At 35.8% G+C, this 14,352-nt stretch overlaps 1 protein-coding gene across 1 annotated transcript; it reads left to right on the top strand.

Annotated features, from left to right (window-relative positions):
• Positions 1–466: 466 nt before the first annotated feature.
• LOC119639174 (protein glass) lies at positions 467–12,948 on the top strand. Its single transcript, XM_038036432.1, has 5 exons — positions 467–741; positions 3,201–3,346; positions 6,966–7,096; positions 11,449–12,105; positions 12,163–12,948. The coding sequence occupies exons 2-5, from the start codon at positions 3,301–3,303 to the stop codon at positions 12,946–12,948; spliced, it is 1,620 nt and encodes a 539-aa protein (XP_037892360.1). The 5' UTR covers positions 467–741; positions 3,201–3,300.
• The last annotated feature ends 1,404 nt before the right edge of the window (positions 12,949–14,352 follow it).

Here is a 14,352-nt window from a genome sequence, read left to right as displayed (position 1 = left end):
TTAATGTTTACGAAGCGAAAAAAAGAGCTAAAAAAAAGTAAAACAAGCTACTGGTTCATAAAGAGAATAAGTGTTAAATTGTATGTGTCGGGTCTGGCCCTTCTGTTTTATTTACACATACGTAAATGAGTATATTAGCTGAGATGGGAGGTGGGAGGCGGTGGGAAAGCAATATATAGGAGGATTAATGTCACTGCAAGAAGAAGACAAGAAAAAAAAGAAAAATTGTTTTCCGTCTATCTTTTACTATAAGGGAAAGAAGAAGAGCCAATGAATTGGTTCATCTTTACTCTTTGCTCTGTAAGTATGTTAAGTAAGGACAATTGAAATTTGTAAATTGTGAACTGTTTGTTTTCGTTCACTTTTTATTTCTTGATATTGTCGTTCTTGTTGAAATTTTGCAATTATTGCTACGCTCCCTCAGTAATTTCAGTCGATTGTTTACTGAATCGATTCAAGCTTGAATTAGTTGCTGTCTTTAGTTCGGTGTTGCAAGTTGCTCTTAGATACACTTAAATATCAAATTGTTTAGTCTTCTCAACTCGGTGCCGCGTAACGGTTCTCACTTTTAAACCTTACAACTTTGAAAACATAATTCCACATTTACATTTAATAAGAAATTATTTTAAATGAAAAAAATTATCTAAAAACGTAACGGCACAAATCAGATATTCAGGATTCGGAAGGATTTTCTACATTTAAATGCAAAATTCAATGCAAAACAAGTTCTCACGTTGCAAGGTGCTAAACATATTCCATATTATTTTAAAGAGATTTTTTTTTTCTTTTTTTTAATTTTTAATGTTAAGTTTCGATGTGAGAAAGCCAGTTTCGTTTAAACCTCGCTTTGGAAAGTGGAGAAGTGTGAAGATTGAAAAAGAATTTTCTCGAGGGTATCACGACAGTGCCCGAAAAAATGCCTATATCTCACGTGAACTCTTAATTACACGTATGTGAAATTTATAACAAAACACTTTTGAAAATTTTAAAATGGATATGAAATTATCAAATATTTTATGGAATATCGCAAAACAAAATCGAACAATAAGCATTATGTGCATCGAAAATTTCTTCTGTTTGGCGAAATCTAATAGAAAGTTTTTGTTATTCGATTTCGAAGTTATTGATCCGGTTCATTTTTTCGAAAATGTTGAATTTTTTTTTTCCAAATTACTATTCGAACATATACAAAAGCGTTTATTTGAAAGAAACATTATTAATTTTTCCGCGCATTATCACCATTTCAATGGTCGATGGCTCTTGAAAGTCAACGAAATTCAATCCTCTTTGTTCGCAATTTTTCTTTTGATCTTTCTCGTGAAGATCAGGTCAAATCAAATTAATTTTCTAACTGCATACATACATATATTGTATGTCCTCAGAAAATCAAATCTTAATAGTTGTGATTAGAAATCAACTCAAGCATGGTTATCGATCTGATCACGCATCTGTCGTTGGAACTGGGAAAATTTGTAATATATTTAAAAAAGAATTCGACTAAAATAAGGAAAATACACTTTACTGTGTTACAGATTCAAGTTTAATAACAAATAATATATTAGCGGAAACTGTTCAAAAGCAAAGAAGCCTGCCACGGCTCTAGAACTCAAAAAACTTTGGAATTTGCACAAGATATGTAAACTTCCTTTGTTCATGGCTAAAGTCGTTTCGAACGATTCCTTCACATGCGCTTCGAAACGGATATAAGTTTTGTATTTGTCCTCGCATTCTTATTATTGCAGACTGAATACAATGAGTGAAATTTTTCTTAAAAATTATAAATCGAATTTAAGATTGAATAATACACAAGTAATTAAAGTTAATTCAAATTCAAGGACAGAAATGTTAATTCCTTTGAATATCCACGATCTGCTGGGATACCATACCTGATATTAAATCCTTGGCAATAGGCTACGATCTTTGTAAAAGTGAAAAAAACACCAAGGCACTTAACAATTTTTGAGGTTCATGTCTTTGTCGCGAAGCGAAGAAATACCGACGAAATATTTAAAAAGTTAAATTAAATTAGAAAAAGTTCACCTAATGTTCACAGAAGCAAAAAAAATTGTGACCCATTACCATGCAATATACATGCAATGTTTGTGTGTAGTGTACAAAGTTGCTCTAAATATTAAAAGCCGTCCAAACGGTCTGATTTTAAATAGACTTTCGAGAAAATCGTAGAAAAATTAAAAAGAATGATAGAAAGAGTTGATTCAATTTTGTGTTAAAATCCACTCGTTTTCTCTTCTCTTCATCGAATCGCCAGCTGACATTCTGCCTAACGGCATTTATTTTTATGGTCAGATCCCATCCAGTATAGCAAATAAAAATATATATACCTATATAAAAAGCACGCACCAGACCTCCTTTTTCGTCCTAAATGATTAAAATTAACAAAAGCCAATCACTGAAGCCAATTAATGAAAACATCACACATTATTGATATGGATAAGTTAATGAGATCGATTTATGCTCGCGACACGCGCTGCTCTATTAATATAAAAAAATAATATACATGAATGATCGAATAAGCCACTATTTAACAGACGGCATATAAACACGGCTGCGGCTAATAAAGACAATTGCTCTCTGCAAATATATTCAACTTATACGCAATTAAATATTTATTAAAAGATTTTATTAAGCTCGCATTAGAAACTAACGCTGTAACAAAATAGTGATACAATTATAAATGATTTAAAGTGAAGATACAGAGGAACATTCCAAAAGAAATGTTTGAACTGAACGTATTTGCGTATATTTGGATCTAACTCTTTCTTTACTAAGAAGCGAAAAAAATCTTTAAAAAACTATGGGTTACGCACATCCTCTAAATATTGCAATATATGCTTTCGCTTGCACGTCGACGCCATGAGCCAATGAAAAGCCGTGAAAACGAACCAAAAGGAAAGCGCTCTGAATCGTTTCTTTAGGAGAGGAGAGACAGACTCTCCGGAATATATGAATATGTCGTTGTCTGCGGGTAGTTCTGTGTTTTTATGAGTCAAGGTGGAAGAAAAGTTTGGATTGTCGTTTTATATGCGTCTTCCGTGCCAACAATGAAAGTATTCTTAGAGTAGCAAGCGGAACTGTGCAATTGTTTCGAGGAACACCACAACTATTTCCAAAAACAAATTTAAATTAAAATATAAATGAGTGCATATTTTTTGACGAACTTTTCGGTGTCGTTTTTACAGTTGTCCGAAATCTACAAATTACGATGCATAGAAGGGTTAAACCGAAAAAGCCGAGAAACTCAATAAAACATCAAACACATTTTCTTAAAGGAGTCATGTCATGGGATTGCTGCATAACAGTTCCAAACTCTTGAAAATAATTCTGGGTAAGTTTTTTCACACGTGTGTACATATATGCGGATGCGTTACTGTCAAAGTTACCCACAATTTTCCCCATTAAAGTATGGAAAATGATATATGTAGAAAGGGATAATAATAGGAACGCAGAAATCCTTTTACTTTCCGTCCGCCCTCTCAATTGATAGGTTGGAACAGTTTGCAGGCAAAATACTTGTAAAGTTTCGATGAAATATTCCATATACACCGTGAATATAAATAGTTCAATTTCTATGATTATTGTCATTTTTATACCCTACATCACTTGCCGTGCAAGAATATATTAGGTTTGTGCGGAGGCCTCCAGACAGAATCGTCTTTCGTTATATCAATCGACTCAGAATCTCTTCTTGCATCGATCGAAGTTTGTCTGCCTGCCTGTGTGGCTTTCTTTTGCTGAACCTGCAAGACGCAATTTTTGAGATATTTAGATGAAATGCGATATGCCGTCATATTTTGGTCAGGATGAGCGCCCTTGCATATGGTTCGGATCAGACCACTTTCTCGACCACTTTCCATACAACGCCGCCACCATTTTCTAATGGATGATGCTTTCAATGCTTTCAATCGAAACGTTCAACATGGTCGGAAACGTGAATCCGTCTGTTGTTGTAAAATTCTGTCCGTCATTTGAAATCGAAATGTACACACTTCGAAGGTATGTAACTGATGCCAAGTAATACAATTAGTACCAGAGGCAATCAAAATTACAGGACTCCTAATAAAATCAACACATTGGTAATGTTTTAATATTTTTTCAATTGAATGACGTTTGGCTAAGAAAATTAAATTTGTTCTTGCTAAATTTGAAGCCGATATCTAGATTTTAGAGACCAGGGAAATGTTTATCACACATTACACAAAGGGACAGATAAACAAACGAATACCTTTATTGACCTCCAGCAGCTTCCTTCTAGGCGTTGCAAGCGTTTTCTGAAAACGAACATACAACCACTCTTCAGTAGTTGATATAAAACTTACACATACGTGCCGCAAACTACTGAAAACACTACCACAAATACAAGATATTATACTCATTTCTTCACTTTACTCAATTTTCGTCGCAAAATAAGGTATGTTCTACAGACATGGTGTGCATAAATAATTTTATTGATTAATAACGGGGTGTTTGTACAGATAGATTTAGTCAAACCATTTGTACACACATACAATGAGCATGGAAATTGCAGAGAAATAATACATTTTATTGCTCATGCGCATACTTGAATGAACATACAACATACCCTATTTGTATGCGAATGGAAACACAAACAATTCACCCCATGCAATGAACCAATGCTTTCGTGGGGCGGAGTTACAATGTGCTTTGTGGTTAGCAAATATATATATAAATATATATATATTCGTCCGCGTTTGTCTACGTGTGTATAACTTTTAAGATATTATTTGCAAACTCGTTTGCTACGCAATTTTTTCTTTTTTTTCGTAATCATGTCTGCGATTGTAAAGCGTATTCATAGTTACATAGTTGTGGAAAGGTTCAAAAGCCTCCTTCCAATGACCAGAAATAAGATCATTATGAAAATGTGGATTACTCTTGCAAGTTGCAATCTTGATATCGGTTATAAGCCGAGCAAAACTGCCGTACATAATTTCTACTGGGTAGTTCGCATCGAACGAGAGACAAAGCATTAAAATACTCAAGGGTTATGTTTGCAAGTTATTCACAGTTCCCACAGATATTCTGTTATTTGCTTATCTGTTTTAATTTAATGTCCAGAATAAAGTTTATCTCTCTCTCTCTCTCTCTATCTCGATCTCTCTGTCTCTCTCTCTCTAACAAAAATGATCATCTTCCAGTAAGAAATTAAGCTTTCTTTCTGTGACGCTCAAACGGATATCAAAGCTGGATGCAACACTGTTTCTTTCGCCTAAACTTAGTTTATATATTCAGCAATGATTAATTCAGGACCATTTCTGTTTTAACTGCCTTCAAAACGTCTAATTCCGTACTACCAAAACTCATATTCAGGAATTTCTTTACTGTGTATATCAAGGTAAATAAAACCGAGTTTGGGCTAAATAGCTTAAGAGGTACTAGAAACCTTTTGAAAAGAGGTACTAGAAACCTAATTGTTGAATCATTTCACACAAAATGAAGACAACAACCAAGGAGTTGCCGCCGTGTCTGCGACAATCTCTCTTGCTTTCACCGCTTCCGACGACCACCTGCAGAGATTTCTCAGAGAGCAGTGCATAATTCTTTTAAAGTGGAATTGCTCTTCTCTGATTATTGGAACTCGGGTAATTGTTGTACAAAGTCATGCAAATGAAGAGGAGAGGTTGGCGGTTACACTACACCAGTGCGTGTACTGTTCTATGCGCGGCCACTTAAAGGAAGATTTTGCTCAACAATCCATACAAACGTTTCGTGCTTACTGTTCAAGATGAAAGCTCCCACTACCCCCAGCAATTTAGCAAGTTGGTCAAGATATTTTTCGAAAGTCAATCCGAAAAATCTGCGAACGATGTATTTTTTTCGATTATGTGAATAGAAAGTTGATTGGAAAGAGAGAAATTAATGAGAGGTTGTCGCCGAGTCGGCCTTTTCCAATAAAGGCACTAATGCACACTGCCTTTTCGAAGCTTCTTCTTGACCTAGCTAGTTGCGTTAAATCTCAACCAGCATTGTGTTTACAGAATTACTTTCTCGACTATGATAAAACTATTCAACATACTGAAAGATTATAAACATCCTGACAGTTTATTCTTTGCTCTCAAATCGTGCGCTTCCCATTTTCTTAACTTTAAACTGCTTACGGGAAACAAAATGGTTTCGCAGACTTTTGTTTTTTTTTGATAATTGAAATGTTTTTTAAGAAAAAGGATTAACATTAACGATTGGCGAATATTTAAGAAACTTGAGCAATAACAAAGGGCAAATATACTTTAAGAAAAATCTTGAAGGAAATCTTGAAAGGAAATATATTGCAGCAAAGTGTTTTGTAGATAAAGAGTGGGTCTGTGTCCTTTGTGGATGACAGATGTAACGTTGATTGCAACATTTTGGGTGGTGATGTCGTAGTGCGCTAGATCTGCAAAGCACAATAGCTAGACCAGCAATTCGAACATCAATTCAGACGTTTTCGCCATTCTAGCCATTGGCTTGTGAAACCGTGCATTCGCGGTTATCAAAAATGAATTTCAGGGTTTTTTAAGTTTTCCTGGTGTAACCACTTGTTATGGGGCATGTTGTTTGAAGCTTTCACTTTCCAAATATAATAGGGGGTTCCTCCTTCGAATGACGAAGCATACGTGTAAGTCCTGGGAATTATTGACCAGTGTATTATAGTGCTCCCATTACATGTGTATTTGTAATTTGTTTTAATGGCATCAGGAGTCTGCCTTCCTCCTCATGGACGGATAAAAAGGCAAAAACTTCTTCTGTGTCTCATATAAGTCAATTTAAATATTAATATAATTTTTATATACAACTAGTGCTGTTTGGCAGAATTTGTTGATGTTTCATCGATGCTTAAAAAGCATGCATAGATGTGTGTAAATGAAATAAGAGCAAAATTGCGCAGCAGCTTTTTGGGGATGTTTCATCTATTAATCATTTTCCTGATTTTTCCATTCATTGCTTAGATTCTTTGGAAGATCAAGAGGGTGGAGCTATGTACATATCATGCGATGTCTCAAACGCAGGCCCCGCGGAACCAGAAACAGGATATGTTCCCAACAATCCATTGTTCGGTTTAACGTTGGACAGTCCGCAGGTAATTTAATCATAGAACGGCATTTTATTTGCTTTTAATTTACATACTTAAATTCTTATTGTCACTTCACGCTCCTGCATATATTCCTAGGGCGATTTCTTTCTTAATAGAAAGTGTTGTTGTTGTAAAAAAGAGAAAATTATCTTTAATTAAAACCGAGTCATCAATTGATGTCAATTAAAATTCTTTAAAAAAATGCATTTTGAAGCAAAGAAAAAAAACTTGAATGTTAAATAAGAAAAAAGTGATTTCTTTAAAAAGTGTTGTGTAATATGTGTGTGTGTGATCACGTAGCTACAATTTAGCATAAGCGTTAGTTAGAGTCAAATGTTGTGCTTGATAGTGTTATGCACACAAAAGTATTTTAAAGAGGAAAAACTCCATTTTCGTGGAAAGGATTAACCAATTTTCAGGTTATGAGACATGTAGGCTCGCATTGCAACTCAGAACAAATGTACAGCTCAGAACAAATGCAACCCCGGAGTGCATGTCTTCAGTTTCTAAGGAAGTGACATTATATGGATTCAAACCGAGATCTTGAAAGCGTTATGTGGAAATCTACTCAACGAAGAAACGACAAATAATACCTATAATACTTCTCTCCCATCCGCAAAGCGCTCGTTCGCACTGGTCACGTTACGATTTTCTAAAGATGAAAATGGCATGTAACTAACTACATTTTGTAACTGGTATTTATGAACTCAATGGAAATTGCAAAAGGTGATGAGTTTCTGATTGTTCTATCATTCTACATCATTATCGAAAAATTTAGGATTCGGAGGAGCAGTTGGAATGAAATGCAAGGAAAGCTACACGAACGAAAAGAACTAAGCATGAAACCCATTTAAAATTTTGGTAAAACAAAACAAAAACGACAAACTTGGAAATTTTCAATAACGTTATAGGTTTTATAAGTCAGACCAAATTCGTTTTCAAAGTTTGATGTCATGGGCCGCATTTTTCGTCAAAATAAATTAACTTCACTAACGGAGACGATGTCCTTCAACTAAAGGAATTAAAACGGAATTTATAAAAGAAATTAGTCATCCGGAGAGAAAACGTCGAGGGAAAACAATATCTCAAGTTCTTGTTGCAGTTGACGCTCAAAATTCACAGAAATTTGGGGAAATGCACATTCAGAAATGCGAAAAATATTTTCTAAAAGCAATTGTGGTCTTTTTGGAGACTTATAGGCTGTCAACCTACGGCGAATCGGAGATCCTCCTAAAAGGCGGAGTGAAATTCTCTATTTGAATTTATCTTTGGGAATGCGGTAAAAGGAGGATGAGAAAGGTGCTTTTCTCATTTATTCATTGCTATCCGCAAATAAAATTCATCGAGTTTCTTGTTAGCTGAACAAAATTTCGCAGTCGCCGTTGACATTCACTTTGTTTATTTATCAAACATTTCTTCTTTTTAAAAACGAACAAAAGAATCGCAAAAACTCCGACTTTAAAGTAAATATAACTTAAGAAATTAAACACTTTTTACCCGGAGGCGATGAAAGTGAATAGAAAAATCGTTCAACGCTAGATCTGACGGACTTTTCATTTTGAGCTTAAGAAGTCTGTGCAGGGAAGCGGGTTTGTTTAGACGTTATAGTTTGGGTTTTGGTGATATAAGGCAGCGAATACATGGATTTAGTCAAAATATTACAAAATATTAATTTCAAGTTCCCTCGCTTATTCCGAGACACATTGCGCTGCATTTTATCACTATTTGTGAACGTGCTGATGAGGCTTGGATTGTGATCATTTCTGGTGATTCTGCCGTACATGTGGGTAGTAGTTATTCAGAAATATAGCCACGGGATCAAAACTTGTATACGAAAATATTGCGACTGTGACTGGTCCCAGTCAAATTGAAAGGTTTTCATAACAATAGATATAAGCAAAGCGTCCACAAACAATAATTTTTGCGTTACACGTTATTTATTTTTAACCTTATCTTAAGTGTTTGTGTAAGTGTTAATATTAAAAAATAAACTATTTGCGAATGCCCCAGGAGGAAATTTGGAAAAAAATATCTTAATAGTAAGAAAAGTTACTTTGATTTAAAACAATGCCATCGACAATCGTTCAAGAAACTTTATTGGAAACGAAAAACATTTAAATTGATATTGTTGAATGTGTGGAGCGCGTAAAACATATATATACATGTATTTATATACACTTTGTCTTTGGAATAAAGGTTAACAAGTCTATCGCGATTAGAAAAGGAATTGGATAAATCGTTCATATAAAAGACGAGGACTTGTTAACATAAACCATACGTAACAAGTTTGCGGTCAATTTAAAGGGAAAAAATGTAAGACTATCGCAACAGCGATTGTTGCAAGGTTTGCATAACATTATTCATCAACATCGCAGATCAAAAGAAAGAAGCCAAGAAGAACGTATTCGCCAACGCATTGTCAAAGCAATCTAGGATATCTAGAAATCTATATTAAATTGCTTAAAAGAGAGTTTAATATTTGGAAAGACACAGCAAGCATTTGCTGATCGCGCAGATGTAGACTGGTTCGAATACATTCGAATACAAGATACATGTTGCAGTTAACGGACATGGCGGGGGCTATGCAGAGTAAGTAGAGAATAGAAAAGAATGTTCAGGGTTACAATGCTCTACAAAAGTCCTTTAGAAGGCAGTCCCAAACTTATAGGCAAGCCGGCTTTAAATAGGAAAACCGATATTGCAACAAATAAATTTTAACGGGATTGTGGCATATTCTTCGTTCTTCTCAAAATCGTTAGCGAATTATTTTTTTTGGCGTTGAGTATTGGGTTTTACGATGCAGAAGTTTTCACGCTTTTTTTTTTTTTTAAACATACAGCTAATCCTGCGTTTGCGCATTAAATACGGACTACAAGAAAAAAATATTCAGAAACTTCATCAGTATTTATAACACAAATGTGTTTTCACAACGTGCGAAGGAAAATTTATTTGACACGAAAAGGGTCGGGAGAAGGGTCGTATAAAAAAGATTCCCGCAGAAAATTTTTCAAAGTTTTATGAAATAGCGGGATAGTGCTTTCCGAAAAAAAAAAAAAAATGAATCAAATTACACATGGAAACATTTAAAAAATTATGCTTTCATTTAAAACAAGGAGACATTTTCAAAATGTACGGATTCAATGCGGATCGTCATAGTCTAAAGCGCGCATATTCTTCCTCTTTCTCTCTTTTTATCTCTATACATATTCCTAGACTGCATAAAAAAAGTTTCACAAAAAAAAAATTGCACAAACTAAAAGAGCTGCATAAAGCCGAAGCGAACAAGAATGCGTGCGCAAAAACAGGCTTAACTCACCTCGTCAAAGCTCGCCGATCCGGTTTAGTTCACCTGTTTAATATAACCTTCGAATAAATTCTTTATGATAGGTGATTAGCAACGGAGTTATCATAAAAAAGGTAAATATGCTACCACTGTATGAAGACACGGCCTTCGTTTTGTCTATGTCTATGTGTCTCTCAGTTCTACAACTGCCAAGCTTGAAAAGACTACGAGAAGATGTTAAAATTTAACAATGTGCTCGCATAGCTAACAAAGCCTTCCATAATAGTTAGGATGATAGTGATTCTGATCTCGTGAAAACCATTAACATGCTACAATTGACGCTTCTTACATTAATTGCTATACTATGTGTTCAAAGCTCACCTTAAAAAATAAACGCCAGTGATGAAGACAGCTTGTTGTCGTTAATCGGTTTTATTTAACCACAAACAAGGGGTCATTGTGCACATTATCACTAGGTTTTTATTCAACGGCTTGCCTATTATATGGGTTTGAAGGTCTAGAACATTTCAGAATTTATTACGACCTCTATTACTAGCAACAGTGGGAATATATAATTGCTTGTTGTTACTACTATTATAAAACAACAGCTCAGCAATTATTTTATACTCATTACCGGAGCTTTCGTAATTACCGGCATAGTCATTTAGTTTTGCTTCTTTTCTATTTTTATGGTTGGAAAAAGGAAAGGCTGGGGATGAGTCTTTACTTTGCGTTTTCCTATGTTTGCAGTGAACTACATTGGTCTTACAAATCACATACAAAAGCCTTTATATGCTTAAGTTGGCCCTTATATTTTTCAACACATCATTGTCGGCCTTAATTGTTTGAAATTTACAACTTCTTCCCAACTTAAACTTGGTAAACTTGGTTTAAAATTTTCGTTATAGTATGTTCCAAGTTGGCTTACGCCAAACCACCATTAAAAAAATTGTTTATTTATATTACGTTATGGATTGTTACTTTTAAAGGCAAGCAGGATATTTAATCTTTTAGAAGTATATCGCAATATTGACATCAATTATTCACCGCTTACTTTCGGTATATGTGTTTTTAGCACGAGTGCGCCGCTTCCTCCTGTGTTGGGTGTTTGTCGTGTCAAGGTAATACAGCCCTACCGGTATCCTCACTGCCTACGAACGATTTCGATTGTGGCTCATGCTTCGATGCAGCCGTTGGTGAAGGTTCGTTCAACGTCTCTGGCTCTGTACAAAATTGCACACAAGTGAACTTCAATAGTGGGGATAGTGAAGGAAACTGCGCCGCTAATTACTGGTCTGCGGATGAAATGGCCTCAACGTTCCCAGGACTCTCACCTTTAGACATCGATCCATTGCCCAGCTTATTCCCATTCTCTCCATGTGGTACCTCTTATAACTTTTCTGCAAATCCACATCAAGCTTCACTCTCGTACACCGTTCATCCACATCAAATGTTGATTTCGCCTAATGCTCATAACCAAACATTATCCGCTAACATACAGTCCTCGCACGGCAACACTTTAAGCTCCACAGATCAAGCATGTTTTTATGAGCCTCCTAACCCTGTCGCGTCATCATCATCAACAATGGTAAGTAACACCTGCAATAACCAACAAATGAGTGGCGTAGGATCAGCAGCTATGTATCCCAGTATGAGTGTAAACGTTAGCATGAATATGACAATGCATGGATATGGGTCGGCGGACGGTTCTGTGCCAATGCAATGTTCCCAGGTACAACGCGATTTTTTGACTTGTAGATTGGAAAGCTAATATCACTATAAATTACAGTGGACTCCAGCTAACAGTTCATCGTCAGTTAACGTTTTATATCCGCCGGTTTTGAGTCCTTCTCACTACCCCGCTGCCGCCACATACTCATTCACAGCGGATTTCCGAGCACCACCAATGCAAAGCAATCACAACCCGGTTATATTACCATCTCTTGCAGAGGCTGTGGAGAAGGTGCCTTCTTCATCGCCTTCATTGTCCCTTTCTGCTGCTATCACTCCAAAAAGTTTCCACGCAAACACACAAATGACTCAGGCTTATTCTCTAAACACAAAAAGTCCAACTTCATGCACACAAATGCGTGACACAAAACCAATAACAAACACCACCGCAACCACAATTTCACCTAGCACGGCTCCCATCATTGCCGCGACTTTTGATGATGAAGATAGCAATGATGAAGGATCTGATAGCAAACCTAACCTTTGTCGTTTGTGTGGAAAAACATATGCTCGGCCAAGCACATTGAAAACCCACTTAAGAACGCATTCTGGCGAACGGCCTTACCGTTGTCCCGATTGCAATAAAAGTTTTTCACAAGCCGCAAATTTAACAGCTCATGTACGCACACATACAGGACAGAAACCTTTTCGCTGTCCTATTTGTGATAGACGTTTCTCACAAAGTTCCAGTGTCACCACGCACATGAGAACCCATTCAGGAGAACGCCCATATCGTTGCTCCTCGTGTAAAAAGTCGTTCTCGGACAGTTCAACTCTAACAAAACATTTACGGATCCATAGTGGTGAGAAACCATATCAATGTAAATTATGTTTACTGAGGTAAGTAAATTTTCAGGCATTTGTTAAGACAATAAATATTTTTATGCCTTAGGTCAACGAAAATTTCTGTAAACTAGATCAGCTTAGAGAAAAGCAGGGAAAAACGATCTTTCACCCAGTTATTCGTTGTAAACTCAAAGTTTATTGACTTTTCAATCTAATAACAGATGTAATATGACAAAAAGCCACTTCGCATCTAGGTATATAGAAGCCAGCTAGCTATAAATTTCCAAGATTTTTCTAAATACAACAATTTTGAGTTATCGGTACAAGATATTTTACAAGACGATTCATAACGTTTTGTATTTCCGCGAATTTCTTGCTCGGAACACAATAAATAAGCATTGACGATTTCAAATTGTACATCATATATAATCACAAGCGAGAACATCCCATAGACGTTAATAAGAAATGTTGTCCAAACATACGCATCCCTCGATTAGTTAGCTAAAAATTGTATACAGAGGAACGACCGCTTAAAGTGACGCATCATAGTTTTTCACGCATCTTAGAAAATGCAATCAAATCCAACGAGTCTGAAAAAGGTGAGATAGCTGAGGAATCAAGTGGAAGTTTAGAAACAATAAAGCATTGCGTGCGACAGAATTATTTCCTCTTGCCATAAAAAAAAAATTAAAAATAAGTTGAGAATTTTTCTTTCTAAAGAAGACAAACGTACTTCATATGAATAACTAGTAGGATAGAAGTGCGTGACTACTTGCTTAATTAGAAGGAGATGGCAATTCACAAAATTGTGCTGACTATAGATGCATAACATAATTTTGTAGCTGATACAAAATAACCAGTGACATAATGTGAGGCGAAGAAGTTATTTTCACCTACTGACCGAATGATCAGAGAACAATTCAGCAAACGAAACTTTCTCCGGCTGTACACTGCCACTTAAGTTTGCGTAGCGGCAGAAACGTAGCACGTCCAAGCTAAACATCAAAAAAATGATGAGTATAACGATTTATTTATTATGTGCAAGGTATGTATTTGGCTATTGCTATAATCTCGCTGAGGAATTTGGCGGCTGATAAGGGTTCCCCACATTGTTCACAGCAGCAACCATTGACAAATTTTACAAACTCAGACATCTTTTTAAAAGCCGTGCAATTGCCTGTGTTAACATAATAACCAGATTCAGTTACGCTATTTCTATTTAAAACTCAAGAAAAGCTAAACTTAGAACTTATACAGAAGCGATTAATTTCCTTTACCCGTAAATGAATCCGCTTTTTGTTATAGAACTAATTTTACCCGTTTTTTCAGATTCTCACAATCGGGCAATCTGAATCGACATATGCGTGTGCACGCCACGAATAATAATGGAAACGGTACCTTACTGACATGACAAAAAAATCGCAGTGGAGGCGGTTTTCAACACTACGTTCCACACGCTCAC

Source organism: Glossina fuscipes, unplaced genomic scaffold (assembly GCF_014805625.2).
Source record: "Glossina fuscipes isolate IAEA_lab_2018 unplaced genomic scaffold, Yale_Gfus_2 112, whole genome shotgun sequence".
Taxonomy (NCBI): Eukaryota; Metazoa; Arthropoda; class Insecta; order Diptera; family Glossinidae; genus Glossina; species Glossina fuscipes.
This window is presented reverse-complemented; position numbering and strand designations above follow the sequence as displayed.

What these genes read in the sequence shown, in the direction of transcription:
- LOC119639174 (XM_038036432.1), top strand. Translation starts at nt 3,301, where the DNA reads ATGGGATTGCTGCATAACAGTTCCAAACTCTTGAAAATAATTCTGG. An exon ending in ACTCTTGAAAATAATTCTGG is followed by an intron (nt 3,347 to 6,965) that starts GTAAGTTTTTTC and finishes TTCATTGCTTAG; the next exon opens with ATTCTTTGGAAGATCAAGAG. An exon ending in TGCCAATGCAATGTTCCCAG is followed by an intron (nt 12,106 to 12,162) that starts GTACAACGCGAT and finishes TATAAATTACAG; the next exon opens with TGGACTCCAGCTAACAGTTC.